Genomic DNA, 14797 nt, shown 5'->3' with positions numbered 1-14797 from the left:
ATTGAATTAAATGAGATACTGTAATATGAATAGGATAGGGCCTGAATAAAGAAATGAGTAATAAAAAGTAGCAATAACAATACATTTGTACCCATCGACCATGAGGATATCATACAGATTCCACACAAACAGTGCTATTACTGGAATCAGAGTGAAGACCCCAGTGCTTTTAGGCTGCATTGTTAACCACTGTGCCCTCATGTGTGCATTATACAGAATGGTTGGGTATACAGTATATAAGCAATATACAAAAATGAAACAAGGGAATCCTCTCATGAACAGAATATTATTTTAACAAACAGGGGGATGGACTACCAGATGTCCTTTCTCTAAAGTTGTATAAAAATCCCTCCTAACTGGCCACTCACCTACCTGTTGGGGAACAGGGAATACCAACAAGCAGGTCAGGGGTGGGTGTGCATGCCAGGCCCCTCTTAAGATATTTTTGTGGCGGCACCCAGCACCATGTGGTTACACCACTGGGCAATACCTTATTCAAAGGTAGAAAAAGAAACGCAGACTTGGCTCACTGGGTTTGATCAATCAGTTGCAGAAACTATGAGAAAGTTCCTAAACTCAGTAGTGATTTTGCAGTTGGTTGCTTTGGCTTGGTGATGAATGTTTTTTTCCCCACAAAGTGGGTTTTTGACAAAATGAAAAAAAAACCCATCTGGTTTTATGTCCCTTTGAACCAGTCCAATTCATGTATTTTCAAATTTTTCTGGTCAAATATGATGCGTCTTCATTCATTCCAATTTCTTTACAGTTCAGTTCAGTAAATGGTGGGGGGGGTTTCAAAAACTAAATTGTTTTGAGAACTAACAAATGTCCAATCACCCTGTCAAACATTTGTAGTTCGTATTGTCCTACTAGTTTTGAATGTTGAACCTGCAGCCTCTTTAATTGCAAGGTGTTCAGCGATATCATTAATGCAAAATGAGCTAATCAATTACGTGCACCTGCACCCTCACTTGAATGTTTAAAACATGTAATTAAATCAGATATTTCTATACTCTAGTCTAATGATGTTTGACACTGTCTTTTATTTTAAGCATACTGAAAACTTTACAAGCAATGCAGCTATAAGCAACAAAACCTATCTTCAACAGGCATATTCACTTTAGATGGAAATGTAACCCTTAGTAACCCAGTCCTTAGGATACTGGAGGCAACTTGGGTCAGACTCCTTCCTCCTTCCTCCTCTGTGTACAGTCTCTCTATGGCCTGACTACTCTGATTTCTCCAAAACTGATACTAGCCTGCCTGAGACTATTCTGATCCTCTCCAATCCTGACCTTTGCCTGTCCACTGACTATTCTACATTCTCCTATCCTGATTCCGGCTTGTTTGATGTTTCTCTGCTTGTGCCGGCCCGGCCTGCCTGTTGCTGGTGGTGTTCTTCCTTCCAATATCCTGGTGAGGCGATCGTGCCCCTTTGTTCGTCAAGAACCGTTAGCTTAGCTCCTCTCTCAATCAGACCTGGCGGCATCCGAATAGCCGAGGGCTCCTCCTGAGGTGGTTAGAGGCAGAAGTGAGAGCCTAGACCAGGGAGCTTAGCTTGGGTTCTGGATATAGGGTGCCGAACGAGACAGATGCTTTCTCCATAAAGAAAGACACTTAAGTATTCTGGTAAATAGGCCAAAGCATGTGTTCTTGTACCAAAATGTTTTGTGACTAAATTTTGTAGTAATGGGTTAACATATAGTTAGGTCCATAAATATTTGGACAGACGGTGGTTTAATGCAGTTTATGTTGAGTGATATTAGTTATACGATGATCGTTCTTATCTGTGGGCCGAAGAAGTTGCTTTCCTATAGTAGTACCAATTGTATGGGCACAATTATAGCACCTCTTAGGGCCCATTCACAGAGTACTGGTAATGGTCAGCGGTGTCTGTCCTGTTAAAGTTAAAGACCCTGACAATAGATATACAGAAATATGTACCCTCTAAAAGGCCCCGGGTCTATAATGTATATTGTGTCAACCATTTTCCTCAAACAGGCATGGGATCCGTTATCCGAAAAACCCTTTATCCATTAAGCTCTGAATTACAGGAAGGCCATCTCCCATACACTCAATTTTAATAAAATAATTCACATTTTTAAAAATGATTTAATTTTTCTCTGTAATAATAAAACCGTACCTTGTACTTGATCCTAACTAACTAATTGGGTTTAGTTATTATATAAATTATTTTTTATTAGACTTAAGTTATGGAGATCATCTAGATTAGCATAGCTGCAATGTGCACTATATGCTGCTAAATGCAATGCACAATGTAGAACTGTCAGGACCAATGGGAGCGCCCGACGGCGCTGCTTACCTTCCCGGCAGTCGCAATGAATTAAAGATTTCGGCGCCCATGCGCTGCACGTGACGTTGCGGGGCCGGTGCGATGACGCAGGCGCCGAAATTCAAATAAAAGTGCTTCTTAGATGCCGTGTCCCTGCCCAATTATAGGTCTACAATACTGTGAGTACCTGGGTGTTACTGTATTACTTATTCCTGAACTTGACCTTGCCTGGACGCTGATTTGTATGCTGCCTGCCTTTTTGATCTCTGCCTGGACTTTTGATTACACCATTCTCTTGAATCCTTGCCTGTACCTTGTTTTTGAACTTCTAACCATATAGTCTCCTTTGTCCTGACTACTCCCGGACATTATAATTGGGCCATGGACCCCACTGAGGAAGCTACGCCTGATGTCGGACGAGTGCTACATGGACTGGTGTCCCGCATGGAAGATTATGAAGCTCAGCAGTTCCACATTGGGCAAGTAGTCGATACTATCCCATATGCCTCCAGCGTCTCCAGCGTTGCTGGTAACCCTCACCCGGCCGCTGTTCCTCCTGCTGCAGTCTCATCGGCTGGTGAGCCGCGCATCCCTCCTCCACCTCGCTATAATGGGGATCCTCACGCCTGCAGAGGTTTCGCTATGCAGTGCCAGATCCAATTCAAGTTTCAACCCTTTACAGTACTCCAGTGAACGTGCCAAGGTGGGGTATGTGATGTCTCTCCTGGAGGGCAAACCGCTCGAGTGGGCAACATCTCTCTGTGAGAAAAATTCTTCACTGACCTTTGATGTCAAATCATTCCTCCAGGCTTTACTCTCTCGTTTGAGGAAGAACTTGCTCTTTGCCAAGATTGAGAAATGTGTCTTCGAAGTGGCCAAGACCCCTTATAAATCTTGGCTGGTCAGTCTTCTGCTCCTACCTATACCCCCATTGGGATAGCGTTTGTACCCTCTGAGCTTCGCCTGCCCATCCTACAACAGACTCATTGTTCCAAGCAAGCTGGACATCCTGGTCCTGAAAAAGACTCTTGAGCTGTTACGACGCCTAGTCTGGTGGCCGAATATCCTTAAAGACATCAAAGACTTTGTTGCTGCCTGTACCATTTGTGCCACTTCCAAGACTAGCCAAACTTATTTATAACAACTCTGTGATCTGGGTAGTTATTGACCGCTTCAGCAAAATGGCATATTTCATCCCTTTGCGAAAACTTCCCTCAGGGGTTGAACTATCCCAGCTCTTCATCCAATTAATTTTCCGGTTGCATGGCTTCCTGGCTGAGATCGTCTCTGACAGGGGTTCTCAATTTACAGCTTAATTCTGGCGCTCCTTATGTAAAGACTTAGGTATCAATTTTCAGTTCTCCTCTGCCTACCTCCCCAAACCAATGGGGCAGTGGAGCGTGTGAATCAAGCCTTGGAGCAATTCTTGAGGAATCATGTTTCCCTTTGTCAGGATGATTGGTCCGATCTCCTCCGTGGGCAGAATTCGCTCATAATAATGCATGCCACACTTCTACTGGAAGGTCTCCGTTTATGACTGTGTACGGACAGCATCCTAAAGTCTTCCCACAAGACTTCATTTTGTCTGATGTCCCTGCTGCAGATGACCATGCAGCCCATATGTCTGCTAATTGTGCTGCAACCAAATCAAGTTTGGAAAAGAGTGCTCTTGTGCACAAGACTTTTGCTGATCGCAAACGCAGGTCCTCTCCTCCATACAAAGTTGGTGGCAAGGTATGGTTATCCACTAGGAACATTCACTTAAAGGGATCCTGTCATTGGAAAACATGTTTTTTTAAAAAAATGCATCAGTTAATAGTGTGCAGAATTCTGCACTGAAATCCATTTATCAATAAAGCAAACTGATTTTTTTTATATTCAATTTTGAAATCTGACATAGGGCTAGACATTTTGTCAATTTCCCAGCTGCCCCTGGTCATGTGACTTGTGCCTGCACTTTAAGAGAGAAATGCTTTCTGGCAGGCTGCTGTTTTTCCTTCTCAATGTAACTGAATGTGTCTCAGTGAGACATGGGTTTTTACTATTGAGTGTTGTTCTTCGATCTAAAAGGCAGCTGTTATCTTGTGTTAGGGAGCTGTTATCTGGTTACCTTCCCATTGTTCTTTTGTTTGGCTGTTGGGGGGGGGGAAAGGGAGGGGGTGATATCATTCCAACTTGCAGTACAGCAGTAAAGAGTGATTGAAGTTTATCAGAGCACAAGTCACATGACTTGGGGCAGCTGGGAAATTGACAATATGTCTAGCCTCATGTCAGATTTCAAAATTGAATATAAAAAAATCAGTTTGCTCTTTTGAGAAATGGATTTCAGTGCAGAATTCTGCTGGAGCAGCACTATTAGCTAATTCATTTTGAAAAAAAAATTTTTCCCATGACAGTATCCCTTTAAGAATGCCTTCTCCCAAGTTGGGTTCAAAATTTGTTGGTCCATTCTCCATTGTGGAGATTGTTAATCCAGTGGCTGTTAGACTCCAGTTTCCCCCTAACATGTGAATTCCCAACGTGTTCCACGTATCTTTGGTGAAACCGACAATTGCTAATCGCTTCTCTGTGGAACAATCTCCTCCCGCTTCTTTCTCTGTGGATGGCCAACAAGAATATGAAGTGGAAAATATCCTAGACCAGAGAATCTCCAGAGTGTCTACAATTCCCGATTCAATGGAATGGTTTGGTCCTGAAGAATGTTCATGGGAAAAGCACCTGGATGTCCATGCCCCTCGCTTAGTGAAGTTATTCTACAAACAGTTTCCACAGAAGCCAAGACTTGGTGGTCCAGTGGCCACCCTGTAGGGAAGGGGGTACTGACAGCGCTGCTTACCTTCCCGATGGTCGTGATGAATTAAAGATAGCAGCGCCCATACGCTGCACATGGTGGCTGCGACGCCGGTGCGATGACATAGACGTAATGACGTCACAGCCGACACCGAAATTCAAGTAAAAGGGCTTCTTAGACACCGTATCCCTGCCCAATTATAGGTCTATACTGTGAGTACCTGGGTGTTACTGTATTACTTGTTCCTGAACTTGACTTTGCCTGGACTTTAACTCTGATTTGTATGCTGCCTGCCTTTTTGTTCTCTGCCTGGACTTTTGATTATGCCGTTCTCTTGAATCCTTGCCTGTACCTTGTTTTTGGACTTTTAACCCTATAGCCTCCACCTTGGTCCTGACTTCTCCCGGGTGGGAGCCGATAGGCCCCCTGACACGCATTACTCACCTTGCCGACTCCTAATCTTGCTTATTTCCACATGATGATGATGATTAACCAATATATTGATGATTAAAGGGATTATTTATTAAAGGGACAAAGCTTTTTTTTAACCAGCATTTGAACTCTAGACATAATGGTTTACTCTTAATACAGAATCATTTATATTCCAGCACAAATTGTCATGTAAAGAGAGGTGCAAATGCAAGATGGGGACCTGAATTCACCTTATTAGACACATTATTGAGCATTGATCTTGCACGTGCCAGGAGGGCCCTGTACCTAAGAACAGATCAGTACCTTCACTATACTAGCTTTTAAACAATGTTTTAAAGCTTGGCTCATTAGTTGTAAAGTCATAGATTATGTTGAAGATTTCTACAGTATTTTTCATTATGAGAAACATTTTTCAGATTACTGTATATTCAGCATCATTTATGATTATATGATATGATATGATTATAGGTTAGGGACCTGGGGTTTTCAAGATAACTGATCTTTCTTTGATTTGGATCTTAAGTTTAACAGAAAATCATGTATATATTAAATAAACCCAATAGGCTGGTTTTGCTGTTTTATTATAACAGAGAAATAATGATTTTCCATTTTTAAGCTAGTTTTTGCTTCCTTTTCTATCATCTTTCTCTCTGCCCAAACCTTTTTTGCATTATACCTCTCTAAAATAGATAGTTCAGAGGTATAAATCAGTAGTAGACTGAGACAAACTGTAATATAATGATGATGCTCAAAGGAAATATGCTTTGGACAAAAGTCAAACTCAGTGTAAATTCAACAGTATCGCCACTGCCAACCTTTGGCATAGATGTTGTCAGTCTGCAAAACCTTCTGTACATCAAAGCAGCTTGCTGGCCATTATACCCTGTGGGATGGCCTTTGGTCAGTTTATAATGAGCAGTGAGCATTCCTGCGGTAACTTCTACACAGTTTAGCACCAGGAAGAACAATTAAAATCCTGGATTTCCTTGCAGGGTATTTTATCTTACGCTCTGTGATTTTTACTGCAAATTTTAGTGCTAAAAAATAAAACAACTCATTTTTTTGCAATGTATGTTTAGATAAGAAGATTTTTTTCTATTGTTTGCCTATTTATTAATAAAAAATGTTGGCCATCCTGAACCAAGAGGCATTGACCATTGGAAAAGTTGTTTTAGTAGAGAAAAAGAACAAGCTTTCATGTGCCTCTATTTTTAATCATGTTTCTTTGATTCTGGAAAAATATACTTACTTTAAAGTTGGATTACTATGTAAAGAATGTATCTGCATGAAGTGTCTGGGTTAGTTTCAATGGGATAACTGTTTGGAACTGTTTAAACCTTTAACAATGAAATATATGCAAAAATGGTGGAAATGTTAAAGGGACCACCAGCTTGATATCTTATCTTTGTAGTAATTAAAGCTCTGTAACTGTGTAAGTAATATAGGTGTGAGATCCCTTTGCCAAAAATCCATTATCCAGAAAGCTCAGAATTTTGGGAAGGCCATCTCCCATAGACCCCATTTTAAGCAAAAAAATAAAAAAAATTTAAATAATTTCCTTTTTCTGTAATAGTAAAACAGTCATTTGTATTTGATCCCAACTAAGCTTCACAAATCCATATTGGTGGCTGAACAATCCTATTGGGTTTATTTAGGGGGTTATGTACTATAATTTGAATTTATCTAATTTTTTTATTAAACAAAGCTCGACCAAACTCCCATCCAAGATCTTAACTTATTTATCATTGTAACTTGATAAAAGTCGGGTTGGGGAAAAACTCAATAAAATTGAGCGAAAACTCGAATCTTACAAATTTTTCAGACTTTACTCCCGATTAGCTCTATTTTTTTCGTGTTATCGCCTGAAACCCAAAATCTTTAGTAATTATCAGGCTAAACCCAGCATAGATCATGATATCTTGAAATTGACATAGGGACATCTGCCATTGACTTATAGATGACTTCGCCAGGTTTGAGATGCTGGGTTTTCGGATTTAAGCTTCTTGTAGCATCGGGGTATAATAAATGTTGAAAATGTTTTACTTTTTTTTGCCAAAGTTTGGCAGTGGTGATGCTGTTGAATTCACACTGAGTCACACTGACATTGGTCCAAACATACTTTCCTTTGAGCATCATCATTATATTACAGTTTGTCTCAGTCTACTACTGATTTATACCTCTGAACTATCTATTTTATAAGATATAATTAATCCTTATTGGATGAAAACCCAGCCTATGGGGTTTGCTTAATGTTTATATGATTTTCTAGAAGAATTAGGGCATGAAAAATCCAAATTACAGAAAGATCCATTAACCGGAAAAACCCCAGGTCCCGAGCATTCTGGATAACAGGTTCCATACCTGTACTTCTAAGAACAGCTACATTATAACCAGCACTGAGGGTCATCAGTTTTTACACAACAATTACCCCAGAATTTAATTTGTATATCAAATTTTGCATTTTTTTATACAATACCTTAGTGTAATAGATGAGGTCTGTAATCACAAGGGCTACAATGGAGAAGCTGTATAAACCCATCTATTTTACACTGTAAGTAGAACCTAGTGATGAATAAATCTCATTTTAGCTGCACATATTCTAAAGTGACTAAATCTCTCTTGATCCCTTCAGTTGCTGCTAGGCTCACTAAAGCCAAATCCTAAAGATAAATGCTTGTGAAGAAGATGATATTATATTATATATTTACACCTAGCACAGCATATAAAAGGACATTGTCAGCTAATTTTTTTTCCCTGTAGTTTTCCAGGAATGGCGTGGTCTTGGCTTTGAATGTGCCAATAGTGAAATGATAGAAAGTAGCACCACCAACTGTCATGAATGGGCAAAGTCAGATACGGCTTTGAGAGGAGACCAACAAAGTTTAGTGGCAAGCTGTTGCTAGGCAGATTTGGAGATTCATTAGATCCCCAGATAGATAATGAATCCCCAAATCTGACTGTGTGACCACAAGTAACAGGAAATAGATGATATGGTGTAAGATGAAATTGATGTGGATATGTGCAAGTAAACACCACTCTTTCATGGCTTGAGAAACCTGATATCTTATCTTGCTAGATCTTGTATAGGTTTAATATTGTGGTGTCCTAGGAAGATTATTGTTGTACAAAATTAAGTTATTATCATGCTTGCATTTATGGCCACTCACTTTGCACAGAGAACGCTATATCAAGCAAATTGACCTTTTACGATTTGTAAGAAGCAACCTCCTTTGAAAGTCAAGTGACTTATTACTGAATGAGCCAACTCAGATTCCTGGAAGATGCACATTATCTCTTGCTAATCCCCAAGCAAGCATTCCCATCATGAAAGTCAATCCTATATGTGTTGAAATCCTTAAAGACTGAATACCACGTTAATCCTGAATCCCTTGGAACTATTCGTTTCAGCCCACATGATTTATTCCATTGTGGAGTACAAATAAAATAATGGGGTGCTGCTTGTTTTGTGGATGTCAAGCAGTAGATACTAAAGAAATACAAACATTAATATAATCTGCTCTGGGGATGATTTATTATTAATCAGGATCAGATTTAACCAGATAAAAGAATGTCAGTGAGTTCTTTATCTCACTTTTTTTTTTGCTGCATGCTGTATTTGATTTCTTCTGTTGGTTATAAATAAATGACGAGATTTGGGCCTGGAAAGTATCCCTGAGGTAATAAGCACAGAGATTGTAAACACATATTTTTTATCTATTTTTATACATCTATTTTTGGATGTACTGAATCTTAATGTGCTTATCTGTCCTGCATTTCATCATATGCCCAACTTTAGACTGTGAATAAAGTACTGTTATCAATAGTGTTAAAAAGGCATAAAAAGTGTGTGTTTTCATAATTTGAACAGCACCAGGAGTAATTTACAAATGCCCCAGAAGCAAGTGCAGAGATCTGTGTAGTCTGTGGCCTGAGCTCCATGGTCACCTATAAGACACAAGTGCAGTTGCATGTGCATTTTGATGCATCAGACACAGTTGCAACAGGCATGTTAAGCCTTTGCAGACAGACCTGAACTGGCAACCTGTGCATTCCGGCAAATGCCAGAGGGGCACTACAAGATGGTATAGAGTCACTATTCACTGGGCTGATGGTAGGCTGTTTGGGTCTCTGCGTCTATTCAAGGGACTATTTTGAATCCCAGTCCTGACCTGCTCGAGCCACTATAACACTGGAATTGTATGTAAAAAAAACTTGCCGGATTTCATCCAAAATTGCATTTTGTTCATTGCACTTGGGGTTGTAAATAAGCTAGTATATTTAAATGGGGTGCATTATTTTAAATCAAATGCAGTACAAAACATACCTCCATTTCTGTATTATCCAGAATAACTAGTACAAACTGAAAATGTGAGGAGTATTACACGGGAAAAAGAATGTTTAGGCCTTTTACCTACCACTGTTACTTGTTTGTATAGTATTAAAAGGGATGTAAACTCAAAAATAAAAGTTTGGCCAATAAAAGGAAATATACATTCATTACAAATCAGTATTGGTCCCTCTCTATTGCTGGTTCTGACTATTGAACAATTTAGTATAAGACAGCTGGTTAACAGATCTGGTAAAAAAGCATGGAAGACATTGTGGGAAACAGGATTTTGGCTGGTAGAGTACGAAGATCTGGAAATTGAATGTATATTGGAAAGTAAGCAACATTTTATTTTGGGGTTTATATCCCTTTTAATGAATACTATGTACACCCCATAGTTTTCAGATTGCTAACAAAGACAGCATAACATAGATTTAGTACAACAGAAGAAAGACTCAAGAACAAGATGGATAGTTTTCAATAAGTAATTACAGTTGCTTCATGTATGCATTATGTGCAGTATATGCAATGAACAGTAAGGTGTTATATTACATTATAATGTGTATAATTGCACATTCAGTGTACATACAGCAGTATTAATAATGCTTGGCTCTTCAGGTTTGAATGAACATTGGGTTTATGTGCTTTGTTTAGTATAGCACAATTCTTTTGATTCTCCTTTTTGTATATTCTCAGGTTCGTAGATGGCATTGAGACAGACTGCAGCTCTCCCGCTACTCAAACATTTGACTTCAAATTAAACCAAGCAAATTCACCCAGGCATTGCAACTCTGGTAGGCTTCAAACTGCTCTAGTTTATTTGTGCAGAATAGGCATACCAAAAGGCTTGTGTTCCCTTAAGCCATTTCATGCCACCAGCTCATTAACAAGGAGGTATTTTCCTAGTTTTGTAAAACCTCTAAAAATACAAGAGAGATGCTAAATTTCACCCGTGCAATTTCCCAAGTCATCCAATCAGATATTTTATAAGTAGTGGTAGACAAATCAAAACAAATTACCGCTTACTATGGGCAACTGCACTTTATATTAAAGTATCATTCCTAGGTAGAACACCCTGTTTTCTTGTAAACCCTAGTTCTATATTTGTATTCACTTGTTTTGTATAGTCTTCCAGCACCACATATCTGTTAACCTATATATCTGTACAAAATTTCCAAAGTAAGAGATGACCAATGATAACATAGCAGAAGTGATAAAAACTTTTTAAAGAGACAGGGACACCCAGTGTAACTTCAAGCAGGTATGCACCTGTGTTTTATTCACAACAGTGTTTGATGCAGCATTTAATGCAGCATATGCAATCAAATGTAGGTTTATTTTCTAAAACCAGAACGGAGCGGCCCATTGCCATTGCTATTTGTAAGTGTCTCTATCTCTAAGTACCACTATCAGGCCAAAGTCATTAAGCAAATTAAAATCTTTTACCCACAGTCTCTTTACATTTCAAGCTACTTCTGTCTCTCCCCACTTCCTAGCCACTCTTGCAATGGTTTTCCAGCCTGAGTGAACACAGCCCCTGTTATTCTCCACATCTGCTCTGACTCAAATAGCATATTGCTCTGGTTACTGAGCCACACTGTTCTTAGAAGTAATTACTAAAAAAAAAGGTTCTCTTAACATATTGAAAAGCTTGTGTGCACTTTTAAGGCTGGTGGCAATAAGTATTATTAATAATAATTTGAACCATTAAGTATTATTTTTTATTCAGATATAAAATGTTTATTGGTATCCTTCCTCAACAATAATATTTGTTCAACTACAAACAAGTTAACCATGTTGTGTGTATGCACTAAGCTGGAATCTCTTTGTTAGACATGGGGAAATATGTTGGGCACTGCCTCTATTTGGGGCATGCACGAGTCCCCCCCCCCCACATTGGATCCTCATCAGATCTCTCACTGTGCATTTGTAGGAACAGAATTGTTAGAGTCTTATATTCAACATGCAGATCTCTGTGCAGAATTATAAACAGTCTCTTATTTTGTTGCAGGAGAAAATCCGGAGACACAGAAGAGCATAGTGAAACTCAATCAAGAGGCAGGTTGCCCCATGTCATGTGCATTCTATATATTCACATTCTTTTCTTGTTAAATGATATAGCATTTCATGTATACATAGCAAATTGTGCAAGTATTTGTTGTTTTTTTTTAAACATTTTAGGACACATTGCGGCATGGTATTTGTGAGCACATAAATATATACGCATATATAGTGTATATATCAGTGTAAACCAAGAGAACTGAAAGGCAGGAAGTAGCGTTCTGACTGACATGTTATACATGAAATCACTCCAGCCTTTATACATTACATATTTGGCTAACTATCTATATTAGAAACATTTTTTATTTTGCACAGCCTATCTATTTACCAAGTTTTTATTTTTACACTGAACAATTCCTTTAAGCACTAGTTCAAAGTGAACAAGATCCATCAAACCAACCTGAACAACCTGGAACAAAACTACCTGGGAGAATTGACTAAAATCACTTTTAAACAGCATGCAAAAAAGATACATAATTACTTCAAAAGACTTTACAATATAATATAGTGTGGGGACTGAGCTCCTGTGCAAACAGCAAATTTTAGTTCTTCTTTACATTATTCCGAAGATAAAACAATATCTTATTTAAAATAATCTATTTTGCATCCCAATACATTTGGTATTCATAATTAGTTTTTCTGTAATTATATTATTTATATATATTTATAATCCACTATATAAATTGAAGATGGTCAAGAGATTTTCTTAATAAAAATATTAGTTCAGGGTCCATTTGTAATGCAAATAGAATAAAACAGAAACAAACTCTTTTACTCCAGCTAAATTTTTTAGACAATGTTCTGAACAATCCCAGAAGTGGCTCAGAAATGGACCTGATTGATGATTTAAGTTCTGTAGAGCGTTAGAAGTATTTTAGGAATGTTTTTTCTCTACTTTCAGATGTGCATCCTCACTCAGCAAGTTACACAACTGAGCAAAGATCTGAATGAGATGATGCAGCTCTTAAGGCCTGTACTGTTAAACCAAGTCTATGCACCATCTCCTTCCACTGGTGCCCTTACTCCTGGACTCAATAATAGCAGTGGATATTGCAGTGGCCATCAGTCCCAAGGAACTATCCCCAGCCTAGCTGGATCTGCCTGCCCCGGACAGACAAAAGTAGATATTGTACCATCTGACACAGCATGGATGGACACATTTCCTCATCCTTCTCAGACTGTTCAACCAGAGAATTCAGACAGTCAAAATGTTTGCTCTGCTCTTTCATTGGACTCATTCCTTAGACATTCATGCCACCACCCTAGGCAGCACAGAAGTTGTGGGTCTCAATCCATAAACCAAACCCTGTCCCCTTGTATTAGCCATTGCACCCAAAAACAGATTAATCATGTAAGCCAGGTAGTCCATAGTAACTCTTCACCAGTAATGGCTCCTCATTCACCATCATGTGAGCAGTATGATGCACAAAAGACCAGCCTGGTCTTCACATCTACAAAACCATGCTGTGGTCCTCAAGATACTGATCCTTTAAGAGACAAAGTGGCAGATCTCCTAGGATTGATGTCAAGAGACTACATAGAGACATCCACTCCTGCTGCTCTGGAACTAGTGTGTGGCTCATCTGGGGGCTCACAAGGTGATATTATCAGGTTTATTGATGATGAGGGTACTAATGTTTAACTGGAGGTTTAGTGAAGCCAAAGCACAGAATGTTGGGATGTTTACCAAAGTGGAGGCCTCCATTCCTGGGCAAAGTTATGATAAAAATGTAGCCCTATGGCAGCAGAATGTCTTTTTATTGCTGGGTTTTCTCCATTTGTTATAGCACTGCTGAAGAGGCAGCAGGAGACTTATGGAAACTGTAAATCCCTGAGGGAAAAAGAAACTTGTTGAAAATACAGCTTATTTTAGAACGTATTTTATGGAGGATTTGGGAGAGCGTTACTTCAGTACTCGTACACTTGTGAACTTAGTAAAGGTAAACGATTACTCAAGCTGCCTAATGCAATGGGAAGCAGATAATACTATAGTTCAGATTTTTTTATTAGGAACAAGCTGTATAAATGTTAGGAATAAAACAATGCACATTACTTTACTGGCATGGAAATTAAACCATTTTTATTTAGCATGATCTTTCTATCAAAATACATTATAAAACAAAGTTTAGCCAAAACTATAACAAGGAAAATGACTGGATGATTTAAATATTGGTTTTACATTTTTTATTAAGTAAAAAAAAAGGACCTTATTTTTCTATATTTGCTACCTAAGGTTTGTACTTTCTTTTTCATTCCCAGAGTAAAACTGTTGCTGTAAACCCCAGCAACACAATGTATCTGCAACACATCGATCTAGAAAAAGTGCCGCAGGTCTTCTTAAGGAGTGAAACTTTAATCTATCAAGTGAAAGGTGCATGTTGTGCTATGCATGGGGCATAAAGGGAATTCTACATGAGGGACCAAGGAGAAAACACAAACATCTATTTTTGCTTTAATAAAGATTAAGTATTTGCAAAGAAAAAATATATTTGTTAGATTCATCAAAAATGTTGAAGCTTAATTTTAAATCCCATTTTGTCAGCAAAATGTTGTTTTCTGCCTAAGCATTGATTGTTGTTACAAGCCATAAAAAATACAAAGGGGAGTTAGCAATCTCTCAAATGAAAGTAAGCTTCATGTGGTCTCTTTTGTTCTTACTTCTGTTCTTTCTACTTGAATTTTAAAACGTAAGATACATCTGAATGGAAGCATTGTTAAACTTGAATGTTGCAAACCTTTTACAAATGTCTTAACATTAATTGGTAGTGGGTTTGCCACATTCCCCCTCCCCCAAACTTACCAACCACCGTTCGATGGAGGTCAATAATGATGCCACAGCTTGAGGAATGGGCATATCAGGGGTAGGGAATGGGCAGATCAGGGCCTGGGCAGA

The 14797-nt window shown here is 38.7% G+C and overlaps 1 protein-coding gene across 1 annotated transcript in view; it reads left to right on the top strand.

Moving 5' to 3' along the window:
- Positions 1 to 14049, top strand: part of LOC108701858 (potassium voltage-gated channel subfamily H member 8) — a 224621-nt gene extending 210572 nt beyond the window's left edge. Inside the window, exons 13-15 of the mRNA XM_041577236.1 lie at positions 10540 to 10637; positions 11855 to 11901; positions 12806 to 14049. Of these exons, the coding sequence (XP_041433170.1) occupies positions 10540 to 10637; positions 11855 to 11901; positions 12806 to 13546 (886 nt within the window). The 3' untranslated portion in view covers positions 13547 to 14049. The remainder of the gene's footprint in view (positions 1 to 10539; positions 10638 to 11854; positions 11902 to 12805) is intronic.
- The last annotated feature ends 748 nt before the right edge of the window (positions 14050 to 14797 follow it).

This window comes from Xenopus laevis, chromosome 9_10L (genome assembly GCF_017654675.1).
Source record: "Xenopus laevis strain J_2021 chromosome 9_10L, Xenopus_laevis_v10.1, whole genome shotgun sequence".
In the NCBI taxonomy this organism is placed as follows: Eukaryota; Metazoa; Chordata; class Amphibia; order Anura; family Pipidae; genus Xenopus; species Xenopus laevis.
This window is presented reverse-complemented; position numbering and strand designations above follow the sequence as displayed.